Source organism: Salminus brasiliensis, chromosome 3, assembly GCF_030463535.1.
Source record: "Salminus brasiliensis chromosome 3, fSalBra1.hap2, whole genome shotgun sequence".
In the NCBI taxonomy this organism is placed as follows: Eukaryota; Metazoa; Chordata; class Actinopteri; order Characiformes; family Bryconidae; genus Salminus; species Salminus brasiliensis.
Genome location: NC_132880.1, coordinates 52,472,197 through 52,488,840, shown reverse-complemented (window position 1 = coordinate 52,488,840; position 16,644 = coordinate 52,472,197). Strand labels below are relative to the sequence as shown.

The 16,644-nt window shown below is 42.9% G+C and overlaps 1 protein-coding gene across 5 annotated transcripts in view; it reads right to left on the bottom strand.

The window, feature by feature from the left end:
- Positions 1-16,644, bottom strand: part of rhbdf1a (rhomboid 5 homolog 1a (Drosophila)) — a 59,037-nt gene that overhangs the window by 13,353 nt on the left and 29,040 nt on the right. For 4 of the 5 annotated variants that reach the window (XM_072676588.1, XM_072676589.1, XM_072676587.1 and 1 more), the window contains 4 exons: positions 10,936-11,080; positions 9,461-9,600; positions 6,830-6,940; positions 413-626 (listed from right to left, as the gene is read on the bottom strand). In XM_072676588.1, coding sequence (XP_072532689.1) covers positions 413-626; positions 6,830-6,940; positions 9,461-9,600; positions 10,936-11,052 — 582 coding nt within the window. In that variant the 5' untranslated portion in view covers positions 11,053-11,080. The remainder of the gene's footprint in view (positions 1-412; positions 627-6,829; positions 6,941-9,460; positions 9,601-10,935; positions 11,081-16,644) is intronic. The other variant, XM_072676590.1, reaches the window with a different exon arrangement.

Sequence of the window (16,644 nt, the reverse complement as noted above, 5' to 3'; positions counted from 1 at the left end):
TGTGTGTAATATGTGTGTATATGTATAGTATAGTGTGTTTGTATGTATAGTATGTTAATGTGTAAATATTCAGTATTTGTATTTTGTAAATATGTTTTTTTGTAACTGAGGGAGTTTTTCACTCACCTTTACACCTGTGTAATGTGATGTGACAATAAAAGTGATTTGATTTGTGTGCTTTTTGACATCATCATTTTAGACGGCTCTATACACATACATTTGATTTAATTTAAATTGTAGGTGGTAAAACTTCAGATATAGGACTGAGCACCTACAATATCTGAGAAATTTTATTTTGGTAAATAAATTGTGAAAAGCAGTAAAAAATACAGGATAACCATTCAGAGAATGTGTGTCCAAACATAGGCTTGGTACTGTACCCACACATACATTTGACACGTCAAAGCTGTACCTTTGGTATCCCAAGCTGGGACGAGGGCACGTACAGAGGAGGCGGTGTCTCCGTGCTGGTCAGGGAGATGTTGTCCTGGCTGGGCAGCTCCATCTCCCGGATCACCTGGGGCTTCAGCTTACCATAGCGCATGCTGCAGTGGCGCAAGCTCTTCCTCTGCCACTTCTGTGTGGCGTCACCATCCTTACTGACCCCGAACCAGTCCGCTGTGCCCCTGGCAACAAGACAGTGCATTCAGGCTCAGTTCACTGATCCAAGTACAGCCCGTACAAAACCTGTCCATTCTCACTCATCCCATTGTGGTCCAGAGGTTCGACTGGGCCATGTTTAAGGCCATGGCATTCCTACAGTGAGCAAAAGCATGGCACAAGTTGGGGGAAAATAGTGATTTCACGCTTTCAGCTGTGACAGAAAGTCTGGAAAATTCAGAGAACTATAAAAAGTATATTCCCAGAAAAAGAGAAAGAACAGAAGATCATCAGGTGCTTTGGAGGAAAACAGAACTTGCCCAGACATGCCTCTCGGACACAGACGTTGAAAGTCCCTTCTTGTGGAGGAGCACACACACACACACACACACACACACACACACACACACACACACAGAAACATCTGATGCCCCGCCCCTCACTAGCCACTAGCAAAAAATTCACTCTAGACTCTTTTTGCCTTGAGATTATTTTAGAAACATAAAGATTTGTTCACTTACTTTAAGCAGTTTATCTAATCTACTGCAACATTTTGTTCTTTTTTCAAGAAATCACAGATATTTGTTTTTGCCCTGTAACACCGCTTGAAACAACCAAACTGATCAGCCAGTAGAATTAAACATTTTCAGCAGATAATTTCACTATATTTAATATTTTTACAACAAAGAAAACATGAGAATAATCAGATATTTAGACTAATACGTAGGAGACCTTCACTTACGAGTCCGTTTGAGATATTGTCCGTTTGAGATATTATTACAGTCTAGCTCTCGAGGCACACGCACACACAAGGTCAGATCAGCTAAAGTGCTCTGAAGTAACTGTACACCACATCAAGAAGCTCCTGAGAAGAACAATATGATTACACACAGATCAAACCAGAATGAAGGAGGTTAAGCGATGCTTGAAGATTCCAGGGTGTCCACTAACACACTGATTAATTCTTTCCCAAAACAAGGTTACACCATAATGCCCACCAAGGGGACTGATACACACACTGTATTAATGTTAATCCCAGCTAAAAGCGTTCAGACTTTGGGTTTAAACATTTCTCAGTTTTTTCTCACAATTAAAAAAAAGGGTGTATCAGCGTGAGGGTGTATCAGTGTGTATCAGCGTGAGGGTGTATCAGTGAGTGTGTATCAGTGTGTATCAGTGAATGTGTATCAGTGTGAGTGTGTATCAGTAAGTATCAGTGAGAGTGTGTATCAGTGTGTATCAGTGAGTGTGTATCAGCGTGAGTGTGTATCAGTGTGTATCAGTGAGCGTGTATCAGCGTGAGGGTGTATCAGCGTGAATGTGTATCAGTGTGTATCAGTGAGCGTGTATCAGCGTGAGGGTGTATCAGCGTGAGGGTGTATTAGTGAGTGTGTATCAGTGTGTATCAGTGAGTGTGTATCAGTGTGAGTATGTATCAGTGAGTATCAGTGTGAGTGTGTATCAGTGTGTATCAGTGAGTGTGTATCAGTGTGTATCAGTGTGAGTGTGTTTCAGTGAGTGTGTATCAGTGTGTGTGTATCAGTGTGTATCAGTGTAAGTGTGTATCAGTGTGTGTGTATCAGTGAGTGTGTATCAGTGTGAGTGTGTATCAGTGTGAGTGTGTATCAGTGTAAGTGTGTATCAGTGAGTGTGTATCAGTGTGAGTGTGTATCAGTGAGTGTGTATCAGTGTGAGTGTGTATCAGTGTGTGTGTATCAGTGTAAGAGTGTGTATCAGTGTGAGTGTGTATCAGTTAGAGTGTGTATCAGTGTATCAGTGTGAGGGTGTATCAGTCTGTGTGTATCAGTGTGAGTGTATCAGTGTAAGTGTGTATCAGTGTGTATCAGTGTGAGGGTGTATCAGTCTGTGTGTATCAGTGTAAGTGTGTATCAGTGTGAGTGTGTATCAGTGTAAGTGTGTATCAGTGTAAGTGTGTATCAGTGTAAATGTGTATCAGTGTGAGTGTGTATCAGTGAGTGTGTATCAGTGTGAGTGTGTATCAGTGTAAGTGTGTATCAGTGTAAGTGTGTATCAGTGTAAATGTGTATCAGTGAGTGTGTATCAGTGTGAGTGTGTATCAGTGAGTGTGTATCAGTGTGAGCGTGTATCAGTGTAAGCGTGTATCAGTGTGAGTGTGTATCAGTGTGAGTGTGTATCAGTGAGTGTGTATCAGTGTGAGTGTGTATCAGTGAGTGTGTATCAGTGTGAGCGTGTATCAGTGTAAGTGTGTATCAGTGTGTGTGTATTAGTGTGTGTATCAGTGTATCAGTGTAAGCGTGTATCAGTGTGAGCGTGTATCAGTGTGAGCGTGTATCAGTGTAAGCGTGTATCAGTGTGTGTGTATCAGTGTGAGTGTGTTTCAGTGTGTGTGTATCAGTGTGAGCGTGTATCAGTGTGAGTGTGTATCAGTGTGTGTGTATCAGTGTGAGTGTGTTTCAGTGTGTGTGTATCAGTGTGAGCGTGTATCAGTGTAAGTGTGTATCAGTGTAAGTGTGTATCAGTGTGAGTGTGTATCAGTGAGTGTGTATCAGTGTGAGTGTGTATCAGTGAGTGTGTATCAGTGTGAGCGTGTATCAGTGTAAGTGTGTATCAGTGTGTGTGTATTAGTGTGTGTATCAGTGTATCAGTGTAAGCGTGTATCAGTGTGAGCGTGTATCAGTGTGAGCGTGTATCAGTGTAAGCGTGTATCAGTGTGAGGGTGTATCAGTCTGTGTGTATCAGTGTGAGTGTGTATCAGTGTGAGTGTGTATCAGTGTAAGTGTGTATCAGTGTGAGTGTGTATCAGTGTGAGCGTGTATCAGTGTAAGTGTGTATCAGTGAGAGTGTATCAGTGAGTGTGTATCAGTGTGAGCGTGTATCAGTGAGTGTGTATCAGTGTGAGCGTGTATCAGTGTGTGTATCAGTGTGAGCGTGTATCAGTGTAAGTGTGTATCAGTGAGAGTGTATCAGTGAGTGTGTATCAGTGTGAGCGTGTATCAGTGAGTGTGTATCAGTGTGAGCGTGTATCAGTGTGTGTATCAGTGTGAGCGTGTATCAGTGAGTGTGTATCAGTGTGAGCGTGTATCAGTGTGAGTGTGTATCAGTGAGTGTGTATCAGTGTAAGTGTGTATCAGTGAGAGTGTGTGTATCAGTGAGAGTGTATCAGTGAGTGTTTATCAGTGTGAGCGTGTATCAGTGTAAGTGTGTATCAGTGAGAGTGTATCAGTGAGTGTGTATCAGTGTGAGCGTGTATCAGTGAGTGTGTATCAGTGTGAGCGTGTATCAGTGTGTGTATCAGTGTGAGCGTGTATCAGTGAGTGTGTATCAGTGTGAGCGTGTATCAGTGTGAGTGTGTATCAGTGAGTGTGTATCAGTGTGAGCGTGTATCAGTGTGAGTGTGTATCAGTGTGTATCAGTGTGAGTGTGTATCAGTGTATGTGTATCAGTGTGAGTGTGTATCAGTGTGAGTGTGTATCAGTGTGAGCGTGCATCAGTGTGTATCAGTGTGAGCGTGCATCAGTGTGTATCAGTGTGAGCGTGTATCAGAGTGTATCAGTGAGTGTGTATCAGTGTGAGCGTGCATCAGTGTGTATCAGTGTGAGCGTGCATCAGTGTGTATCAGTGTGAGCGTGTATCAGAGTGTATCAGTGAGTGTGTATCAGTGTGAGCGTGCATCAGTGTGTATCAGTGTGAGTGTGTATCAGTGAGAGTGTGTGTATCAGTGTGAGCGTGTATCAGTGTGTATCAGTGTGAGTGTGTATCAGTGAGAGTGTGTGTATCAGTGAGAGTGTATCAGTGAGTGTGTATCAGTGTGAGCGTGCATCAGTGTGTATCAGTAAGAGTGTGTGTATCAGTGAGAGTGTATCAGTGAGTGTGTATCAGTGTGAGCGTGCATCAGTGTGTATCAGTGTGAGCGTGCATCAGTGTGTATCAGTGTGAGCGTGCATCAGAGTGTATCAGTGAGTGTGTATCAGTGTGTATCAGTGTGAGCGTGTATCAGAGTGTATCAGTGAGTGTGTATCAGTGTGAGCGTGCATCAGTGTGTATCAGTAAGAGTGTGTGTATCAGTGAGAGTGTATCAGTGAGTGTGTATCAGTGTGAGCGTGCATCAGTGTGTATCAGTGTGAGCGTGCATCAGTGTGTATCAGTGTGAGCGTGTATCAGAGTGTATCAGTGAGTGTGTATCAGTGTGAGCGTGCATCAGTGTGTATCAGTGTGAGCGTGCATCAGTGTGTATCAGTGTGAGCGTGCATCAGTGTGTATCAGTGTGAGCGTGTATCAGAGTGTATCAGTGAGTGTGTATCAGTGTGAGCGTGCATCAGTGTGTATCAGTGTGAGTGTGTATCAGTGTGTATCAGTGTGAGCGTGTATCAGAGTGTATCAGTGAGTGTATCAGTGTGAGCGTGCATCAGTGTGTATCAGTAAGAGTGTGTGTATCAGTGAGAGTGTATCAGTGAGTGTGTATCAGTGTGAGCGTGCATCAGTGTGTATCAGTGTGAGCGTGCATCAGTGTGTATCAGTGTGAGCGTGTATCAGAGTGTATCAGTGAGTGTGTATCAGTGTGAGCGTGCATCAGTGTGTATCAGTGTGAGTGTGTATCAGTGAGAGTGTGTGTATCAGTGAGAGTGTGTGTATCAGTGTGAGCGTGTATCAGTGTGTATCAGTGTGAGTGTGTATCAGTGAGAGTGTGTGTATCAGTGAGTGTGTATCAGTGAGTGTGTATCAGTGAGAGTGTGTATCAGTGTGTATCAGTGTGAGTGTGTATCAGTGAGAGTGTGTGTATCAGTGAGAGTGTGTGTATCAGTGTGAGCGTGTATCAGTGTGTATCAGTGTGAGTGTGTATCAGTGAGAGTGTGTGTATCAGTGAGTGTGTATCAGTGAGAGTGTGTATCAGTGAGAGTGTGTATCAGTGAGAGTGTGTGTATCAGTGAGTGTGTATCAGTGAGAGTGTGTGTATCAGTGAGTGTGTATCAGTGTGATACACTCTGTTAGCTGTGATGATGAAGTCAGTCTGAGCTGCTCTGTATGGAAGAACTCAGTCTCCTTGTCTGATGAAGGCTGTGAAATACTGCAACCAAGGCTTCATCAGAACAGCCTGCTCTGTTTTATCACTGGAAAAACAAAGATCGGCAGCTGGTGAAGCAGCGCAAGAAGGAAGGAGGAAACTCCGGATTAAAAAAAAAGCTTTTAGGAGAATGCAGATTCCAATCTGGAGCTGAGGCACAAGCCCGCTAGAATGTGACTCATTCAGTCTGAAAGAATGGAAGCACTGAGCGACGTCAAATGTAAGCTATGCCAATCTCTCCCATCCAGCCGAGGCAGGGGAATGAGCCCTCCTACAGCAATTACAACAGCAGCCCATAATAAGTTACTAACAAAAGCCCGGGGATGGGAATTTAGTCAGACATGCTGAGTGCTGTTCAGAGAAGTGTTTTACGCTCTGAGGCCAACCCCACATTACTACAGTGTGAGCTTGTCGGATGGGCTGTGGGGAAGTGTGTGTTACAGGGTTCACTGGTGCATGCCATACAGAACTGGAACAACCAGTATGGTGTTTAAACTGGTCCACCCTTTGACCTAATGACACATTCCATAAACTCTAATAGTTAAGTAGTAAATCCAGCCTTTTAAAATAAAAAATCAAAATCAATCAATAGAGCCTATTAAAAGGTTTGGACTCTAAGCAATGCAAAGGCTTGTTTCTTGACAAAGCCTCAGACCTTGGTTAGCAAATCAGGCCTGAGACAGGTCACCTACTGTCAGCAGTATAAATTCCCTGACTCTTTAAACCTTGTACTAACACTCGTTAAACTTGGGCTCCTCTATGTAACTGCCTAAAGATCTGCAAATGATGCCCACAAGTCAGGGGATGGCTATAAGTAGATTTTACAGTGCAGTGCAATTAAGAACTGTGGAGGACAAGATGAGATGTGAAAGACCAAGACCAACTCTCAGAGATAACTACCTGTACGCTGCTCAGACTGGCAAATCATACCCTCCAAAACCAGAACCTGCATGAAAGTTGCATCAAGAAGGTGGTGAGAAAAAAAGGAACTGAATTTCTTGAAAAGAAAACCTTTCCAGCTGTGGAGTACTTTTCCATGTAAATGAATTCCGTGCTGCCAATATAATAGTGAGTCCATACCTGATCCATTGCTGCAAACAATACCCTGCACAATTTATACATTTATCACAGCTTTCTTCACCGTCTCCTATTTTAATAACCAGTAAAACTGGTGGTTGAGTGTACCTGATCAGGGTTCTGGAGAAGGACTGGTGGTGTCTCCTGAAACTACGGCGCCCGGCACGGTGACCCTTAATGGGAACTGTGTTAATCCGCTCAAAGTGGACCCTCCTGCTGCTGCAGACGGGGTGCAGATAGGATTTAAGGAGGAGGAAAAGGAGGCAAGGACAAGGAGAGGAAGAGACAAAACAGAGAGGAGAAGGAGAGAAGTGTGAGAAAACAGCTGGAAGAGAAAGAGTAAGAGAGCCAGGCAGTGAGATTAGCACAGCCAGAGCAATTAGCCTGAGAGAGTTAATGAGGATGTTGTGATTATGAACACACATGATCACACACTGCAGGCTTATTGAAGACCATACGACTCGCTTACACGTTCACACACTGACAAAAAAAGATGTACGCCAGACTAAAGACAATTCGAATGCACACACTCATGTGTACACTATCGGTCATATGCTTTAGAATATCCACAACTTTTCTATGTTTATTTAAGCTTAAATCCAGAGAATAACTTAAAAATGCTACAAAGCCCAGTGACCTCAAATGAACAGGGGTAAGCAGTGAAGAGCTTTAGAGGAACTGAACTAAAAACTGAAAAAAAGACAAATGGACAAAAAGACAAAGACAGGTGGAGTGTCAGGAATGACATCTGTGCTAAAACTTTTGACCTGTAGTGTATGTACAACAAAACATCATACATAATTCACTGCAAAAAATAAACACATTCTTCAAGCGCTGAGCCAAAACATGAGGATGGGTGATCACATGCACATGCCCATTACAAAACAACTATCCTTGAAAACAAAAATGTGTAACAGAGCCTAGAAGCAGAGATCTGTCCCTCAAACACCCAAGCTACAACACCCAGCAACGAGGACAGAAGAGAGAGGAAACTGAGAACCACAGCAGGCAGAACCTGGCAGAGTGTCATGCCTGCCTCTGTTTACACACTGTGACACACAGTCAGCACTGCAACACTGCCAGCTTATTACCCAGGGTTCATCACTAGGTTTGTTTTTTTGTTGTATATAGTATATACAGTCACATGAAAAAACCTGGACACCTCATTTAATACACTATATGGGCAAAAGTATTGGGACACCAATTACCTTCATCTCTTAGTATTGATCACATGAAGATCAAACGTCCAGATGCCTAAATAAATAATTTTTCGCATAACTGCTAGAGTACAGCAGGGCATCCAAGCTTACCCTGGTCCTGAAGTATGTATACTATATTGTCAAAAGTATTCACTCACCCATCCAAATCATTGAATTCAGGTGTTAGGGTAAGGTGTATAAAACCAAGCACCTAGGCATACAGACTGCTTCTACAAACATTTGTGAAAAAATGGGTCACTCTCAGGAGCTCAGTGAGATTCCAGCATGGTACCTTGATAGGACGCCACCTATGCAACAAGCCATGTCGTGAAATTTCCTCCCAACTAAATATTCCACAGCCAGCTGTCAGTGCTATTATAACAACGTGGAAGCGATTGGAAACGACAGCAACTCAGCCACAAAGTGTTAGGCCATGTAAAATGACTGTAGAGGCACAGAGGTCAATCGCTTCAGCCCTCCAAACTTCATGTGGTCTTCAGATTAGCGTAGGGAGCTTCCTGGAATGGGTTTATATGGCAGAGCAGCTGCATCTAAGCCTTACATCACTGAGCGCAATGCAAAGCGTGGGACGCAGGGGTGAAAAGCACGCCTTCACTGGACTCTAGAGCAGTGGAAATGGGTTCTCTGGTTCTCCTCCGTCTGGCAATCCGATGGACGAGTCTGTCCTTGTGCCAAGTGTAAAGTTTGGTAAAGGGAGGATCATGGTGTGGGGTTGTTTTTCGGGAGTTGGGTTCGGCCCCTTAGTTCCGGAATTAAAGCGGAGACTGCAAGCCAGCTCTTCTCATCCAACATCAGTGTCTGCCCCCACGACTGCGCGTCTGGACGAATGGTCAGAAATTTCCATAAACACTAAACTAACCCTTTGTGGAAAGCTATCCAAGAAGAGCTGAAGCTGTAAAGGGTGGCCTGCCATCATATCAGACCCTATGGATTAAGAATGGTACGTCACTCAAGTTCATGTGCGCGTGAAAGCAGGCGAGCGAATACTTTTGGCAATATAATGTATATTTTGATCCAACCTGACCAAAATGAATGTGCTAATTAACCTCTCAAACTCCCATATTATATATTAGATTTTTTATTGTTTAAAACCTCATCCTGTTCACTTTCCAACCCTGTTTTTGTTATTCATGTATCTTTTTTTTTTATATTATAGTCTCAAATTAAATGTTACATTTTTATTGTTTTATTGAGTTACTTTGTTATATTTAAATACTGTGATTTAAATACTGTGAGGAATTAAACTGTGGTCCCTAAGAGACTAAATGGTTAACATGCTCTTCCTGCTTGGAGGTGAGTATGTTACAGAAAGAAAACACTATCATGTAAAGCATGGAGATACTTCAGGACCAGGGCTGCACAGGCTTAGATACCACTGCACTACACCACGACTGTAAGTGTTTTACACGGGCAATGATCTCTCAAGCTCAAAGATGTCTTATGACAGCATGTCACAAAGGAAATGAGCCATGAGCAGCTTCTTCACAGCCCAGAGACTCAGCTGAAGGCCCCTTCCTACCTCTTGATGGTCTGTGTGATGGATGCCTGGCGCTGCAGCGGGGCTCGCCGGGGGTCAAAAAGGTCACGTGGCGGGGAGGCGAGATGGGAGGTTTCGACAGGCATGCTGATGCTGCGGAGAAACCCCTGCCTCTTCATGGGCTGTTATAGGGAAGAAAAGAGAGAGAGACAGAGAGAGATAGTAAGATAGTAAATGGCATACTGGATGACTGTTTTGCTTTTTAAGGCAATAATACAGTCATGTAAAAAGTGACACCCCATGAAAGCTTTTGTCTTTTTAAATATCTGGATGTTTGATCTTCATGTGATCAGCACTGATCAGCACTGAGAGATGGAGGTGATCTAACTAAACTCACACCTGAAGAACCGTCTTTAATCATCATTTATTAAACAGAATTAATAGAAATATCATTTTCCCGTGAGGAGAAAGTTCACCCCCACATTCATCACTCCTTCTAATGTGTAGAATCAGAACCAGGAGCAGAAGATCAGCTGCAGATGATCAGAACATGGTTGGAGAGGATTATTCTGGAGGAGTCTGTCTGATCTAAACCTCAGACGTTTAGTCTGGTCTGATCTTGATGGTTGAAGTGAGGGGTGAAGAAGATCACCATGCTCAGATCCAGAGAGCTCTCTGAGGCCTTCAGAAAGAAGGATGGAGATGCAGAGGAGTCTGGGAAGGGCTTTAAACTGATCTCAGAACAGTTAGAGATCAGCTGCTGTTCCACCGTCCACTAAATCATCTACAAGAGGAACAGCTGACCAACATGACCAGATCAGACCATCCCAGCAAGTTTAGCCCAGCAGCAGAAGCTCAGGATGAATAAAGAAGAGTCCAACAGTTCTAAAATCTCCTCACAGGATCTACAGGTAGATCTCAGCTCAGCTGATGTTAAAGTACAGCTTCTACCAGCAGAGAGACACACAGGTCAGATGGGAGGCTCTAGAGAGAACTGATGATTAAAGACATTTCCTGAAGTGTATGAGTTTAGTTAAATTACCTCCATCTCTTAGTGTTGACAAACCTCCAGATGTTTAAAAATGATCAAAAAGACAAAGGCTTTACTCGTCTGTGCATTCTTGCAGACTTTGTAATGTCTCCCTCTGCTGGCCTCAGTGAGGAGCTCATGCACAATGTGCTCTAATAAAGAATAAACTTACCTGAGGCTCATCTCCAGCACACAGGTGCTGTTCATGACAGGAGTGATTAAGACTCCTCCTAAGCTCCTCTGTTTGTGAAGTCACTGTTTCACTAACTCTCCTTAACGTGCTTGTGTTTTTGTGGTGTGTATTCTGGTTTTGACCCTCTGTGTTGGGTTATGGACTTGCCCGTGTTAAACCTGCCTACCTGTTTTTTGACCTCTGCCTGTCCTGACCATGCCTGCCTCAACCAGTATGTTGCAAACTGTCACAGTTGTTCCTTTGAAATGTGAATGATTTGAGAGTGGAGGGTGAGAGTGAGAAAGGGTCTCTTACTTGAACAAAGGTGGGGGGTTCGTCTAATGACGCCTGAGCTGCAGGAATGGTCAGTTTGAGCCACGGGGGTTTCTTCCTCTGCAAGCTGCTGGTGCTGTCACGCCTGGGTTCAGCCATGCTGCCTGCCTCGCCGTATGCCGGCCAGCTAGAGAGTGAGGGAGACAGACAGTGAATGCATTGCTAAACTCAGCTGCTGCATATACTCATGAATGCTCCTGCAGGGCTGAAAAATGTAGAATTCTAACCGGGTTTCTTGGGTTCTTGTCTATTTTTATTCTTGTTCTTTTATTGATTCTGCTATCCGGTGTCGACCAGAGTAGGATGAGCTTCCCTTTTGAGCCTAAATGTGCTTGGCCAACTACTCACTTTCCAAATGCAGGTACTTTTATTGCACATTACCAAAAATAACGAACAACTTTAACACACCTTCCATTTTTTGCACATATCACCTAGCCCCACTTTGTTTGCCAGTAATGCAAAGTCGCCACTAGATGGCACTCACAACCAAGCATAATTAGACAGAGCTAAACAGACGACAGATGCCTTCATTTAAGCACCGGATCCATTCAAATGACCAATAAACGCTGGCTCTGTGGGAGGGGGAAAGTTTACTGTCAGCAGATGAAGCTGAAATGGCAGTGGCTTAGCTGCACTTAACCACACCGCACTGTTAAAATGGCTGCATTTTTTCCTCCCACTGAATGTGCGGTGGGCGTTGTGGGAGACCACCATTAGTAAAACTCTTCTTACTGACCTCCCATGAGAGACAATAAGCAAAGTCATAGAAACCTCACCAACAGGAAGCCGCTGCTGCCTCTGCTTCATCACTTTCTGTTTCCTTTCCTTTTTCTCGCCTCTTTGCACCGTTTCTAGTCGAGCTGGTGACGACATGATGTGAGCCTATGTTCTTGAAGGAGCTGCCTCCTACATAAATGCCAAAATCTACCTTTGTGGCAGGAAAGAGAGAACCGGGTGACATTTTGGCTGCAAGGAAATGCTGACAAGCTACTTGAGGAAGACTAGAAGAACAGACCACAAGAACAGTGGCAGAACAGTCAGAAGTCGCTGCTTAAAGGAACTGACAGCTTTGGAAAAGTTTTTATCCTGTTTTCACAATTTCGACAGGTCTGCGCTTAGTCAGATCTGGAAGACAGCACTCATCACCCATACAGACTCATCTGTGCTCAGCATCGGGTTTAAATTTTATTACGTACAAAGCAGTGCTAATTTTAGCACAGCAGGCAGTGAAAGTGGTCACTACCGGTGGGAATCACTGAAACTCAAATCCCACAAATCCGTGAGGAGATCATTCACAAACACACAACTTCAGTCTAAACCCCTGAGGAAAATCTGCTGAGAAACATATCCACTTAAGATGTGTAAGTGAGCAGGGTTCAGAACCATTTGGAGCAAAGAAGCCATTCAGAAAACAAAAAAATTATATCAACCAATTTACACCGATCAGCCACCAAAACACAGCTGATCTGGGTCCAGTGTTTCCTGTCTGTCGAGGGGTGGATCTACATATTAGGCAGTGAGGGAACAGTCAGTTCTTAAAGATGATGAAGGTGATGAAGCAGGAAAATGGACAAGCGTAAGAACCAGACTATGATGTTCTAGATAATGACTGGGACAGCCCCAGAGGTCCAATGGATTCGATGCATTAAAGGGTCAGAGCTGTTTTGACAGCATGAGGGGGGCCGACACTATATTAAGCAGATGGTTTTAATTACTATGGTTAATCAGTGTAAGTGTATATTTTATATTGTATTATAATGCAACCACTGCAGGACTGGGGGTGTTATTGGCACACAAGCCAATTTTGTCTGTCGCATTTAAAATGAAGTAAAATCCATTTTGTCCACTTTAGCATCCACTGTTTAATTTATTAAATATAGTTTTAGCTGAATTTGAGGTATTTCAGGAATTTAAGACACAGCTTCTTACTCATACAACACCACATCTACTGATTTTCAAAATGCATCGGTAGTGATTTTTTAAAACTACCATCCGAACACTTAGTATCCATATTTAGTACAGTGATTGTTATTGAAATGTGCTGCACTTTATCCAGTTAAACCAGACTGATTGCACTGTTAGTAATGAAACATGCATGATCAGTGTTATTTAAGCACCTCGATATACTTAAAAAACATACTGTGTATCACAATAAGAAAATTGATCACGATACAATAAAATATTGTCATATTGCCCAGATCTATTTGAGTCCTCATTATTAGTCACAGACATGTTTACATCACCAGTATTTTGTCCTGCTTGTAATGTTTGCCAATATAGCACCAAAGCAGTGATGCCAGTAGCTTATTTTAATATTCTATATTATGTCACATGTTTTCAGAACGTTCCTGGACCTTATTTCTGTGATGTAACAAACTAACCTTCCTGTAAAGACATTGCAGAATGCGCTTATGATGTTCTCTGCCAGCTCAGAAGCAGGGCTGGAGAATACTCCTCTTAGCTAAGGTTGCTGCTCTCCAGGACTCAACCAGGAGCACTTACAGTAACCCCCTTCCTCTAGTATCTGTCAGCCACTATTCCCTCAACCCAGGGACTGCAAGCCTCTTCCAGAGAATCCTTTATGTCAGCTCAGGAGCTCAGCTGTGATCATGTGGCCTGGGCCTGAACGAGAAGTGGTGATCTTGTTTGACGTGGACCAAGTCAGGAGACTTGGTCACACCTTATGGTAGACCAATGAAAAAGCCTAGAGATCAGCACCAGAGCAGAAACAGACCACCATCAACGTCCACGTCATCTCTGCCACTCGTCGAATTACTTCCATGCTACTAAATTGCGCTTGAGTGCTGAAATGAGACGTCAGCCTCAGATGTGCAGACTACATTGTGGAATTGAGGCCTAATTGCTCTGTCCAGCTGTGTTATTTGATTCCAGCCCCTGCAGCAGGAACTTCTTTCTCTCTGACATTTTTCCTTCGCTTCACTTGCGTCCTCTTCAGGACTGAATTTATTGCCGTGCTTGGAACGTTCACCTGAACCTGAAGTTTCTGAAACCTTCCTTTAATTACCTTCATCTTAACCCCTTATCATCTGTCTGTCATTGTATCTTCTTCCTAGCTCAATCTCACGGCTTGCCCACCTAGAACTTATACAACCTGGGAGACCAAGGCTGAACCTTGAAAAGCCAGCTCCCTGTTTTTCTTCTCTTCCTCTGACTAGATGCAGATATCCACCAGTTAAAATAATGAGTCACTCTTCTTTACACCTGAATTTTAGGTTCTTCTGAAGCACCACACCCAAGGACATAGGAAGACTTTGCTCAAACAGTAGAGACAGCCTTGCAGATAGGAAGACTGGATCGAGTTGTACAATTGGCCCCTATCCAGGGGATCTGGTTTGTGCCTTCTTTGAAGATTTTGATGCCAGATTTATGCTCATACCCAGAGAAATGGGAAATTGCCCTATTCAAGGACCGGATCCAGACATATAATAGCCTGAGAAAGGTCACTTGTACCACACGCTATGAGCCATGTACAGAATGTAACAGATAAGAAAGCATTCTTAAGCTGCATTAGCAAGGAAACTCAAGAAGAATGTCGAGCAGTCAAAGATCACTTATTGTCGCATTTCAGTTTATGATAGGAGGTCTGTCATGACTCATATCACAATCCACAGAGCTTTTCATGTTTAAAGGCTGCTTGAATCTGCAGCCTTGGAGACATTTGTTTTGACTCTCAGGCAAAGATCTGAAGAACTCCTACAGTTTCCAACTCGGAGACGTGGTGATTAGCTTCAGCTTGATAATCCTTCTGCTCTGAGATCTGAAGTCCTTTTTCAAAACACAGAAGAAAACACAAAGAGTATTTGTAATTGTTATTTGCTTAACCTTTAATTTATCAGGAAGTCTCACTGAGATCAGTGCATCTTCTGCTAAGCAGACCTGGAGGGAAATGATTACAGGGGAGCGTTATCCACAGCTGGAGTGCTTGCAACATTCAAAGGCAGATCCAGGTCCCATTAACTGGAGTTTTCAGGGGACTAATGATCTTAACTCGGCTTTAATTCAGACAGTCAGGCTGCAGGTGTGGTGTCTATTCGTTTCAAAGGGCATTTATAGCACAAGTCTGGGATAACACACCAGTGGCCCGGCAGGCCACAAACAAATGAAATAAGCTGCTGAATGAATTTTAGTCATGCGTGACTGTACATCTGCAACAATGATTATAATAATAATAATAATAATAATAATAGCGGAGCAGCTGGAGCAGGTGAAACAGAAGCACAGTAGCATGTAGCATAACCACAGAGCAAAGCCTCGGCAGCATCTATTTAAAAAGCCTCGGGGGGGGGGGGGGCTAGTTAACTCTCTATTGTGTGTGTGTCAACGGCTCATGTGTTTCCTCCTCCTATCTCACAGCACTGAAGACAGGTGTTCCTCAGAGTGTTCTTAATGGAAACTTACTGACTGACATTTTCACGGCTAAAGCTTCACACAGAGCAGAAACAAGAAACTCCAGAAGAACAGCCTATCTTACAACTGAAGCCAAAGATGGGATGATTCAAGGTCTGTACAGCACAGTGTAGAAGTAGTTCTGTCCAAAGCTCCAGCTCTCTCCATATTCAAACCTAACCATAAAACATATCTCTTCTCTCTCGAGTATAATCATCCCAAACTGCTCCTTCAGTGGGTCTGTCCCATGTTTGTATTATTGTGTTTCTTGCTTGTCTGTGACGCTCTGTGTAATATAGAATGCTTTATTATTATTATTATTATTATTATTATTATTATTAGTAGTAGTAGTAGTAGTAGTAGTACTTATTTTATTTTGGACTGGATTTTATGTAAAAAAAAATTTTACTGAATCTGCTGTTAATTAATAACTGGTGGCCTTTTTTGCTTTTAAAGCATTAAATAGTCTCACGCATCATCGTTATTACAAAAACAACTCGTATCTCCAAAACAGCAACATTACACAAACAACATTAAACTTTCAAAGGAAGTCAAAAAGATTTTATTTAAAGCATTTCTATTGGTCCATTCATCATAGAATCTTAATCGAGTTCTTTAATGCTGAGTATCAGCCGATTCCAATCCCATCTTTGTGTTTATATAAATAAGTCACACAGTTTAGATCAGATGAGCTGCTGATTAATTGGTTCAGTAAAATTTCTTTAGTTTTATTATCAGTTTCTATTATCAGACATTCAGGACTCACTGATTTAGTTTAGTTTTTTTAATTAAAAATGACTGTTTAATATCTTTATAATCCAGTCTGACTCTCCTCCCTGACCAATCAGCTCCCAGCTCCTTTAATACACTGCAGTCAACTCACTTCCTCTGTGTGTGTGTGCATCTGATCAACAATCCAGACTGAGCTGATCCTCAAAAATGATCCAATAAATGATCTGCAGCTAAAACTGATTCAGTACTGTGTAAGATGTTCAGTCTGTGGCTCCGCCCCCTCAATAATTATTCATCTGCAGGTTAGAGCGCCCTCTATCACATAACATCCCCAGACTGGGAGGAAGAGTTTTGACAGAGGAGCTCTGAGCCCTTGCTGGGATTTGAACTGATGACCTCCTCACACTTGATGAGCAGCAGTTAGACTGTAGGGCCGGTCTAGAGCTGTGACCTTCCCCTCCATAAAAACCCAGTTCTTTTTACCTTCCCTTCTTTCTCAGACTCAGAAATGTACACGGCTTAACAGCTCTAGAGTGGAGCGACTGTCTAACT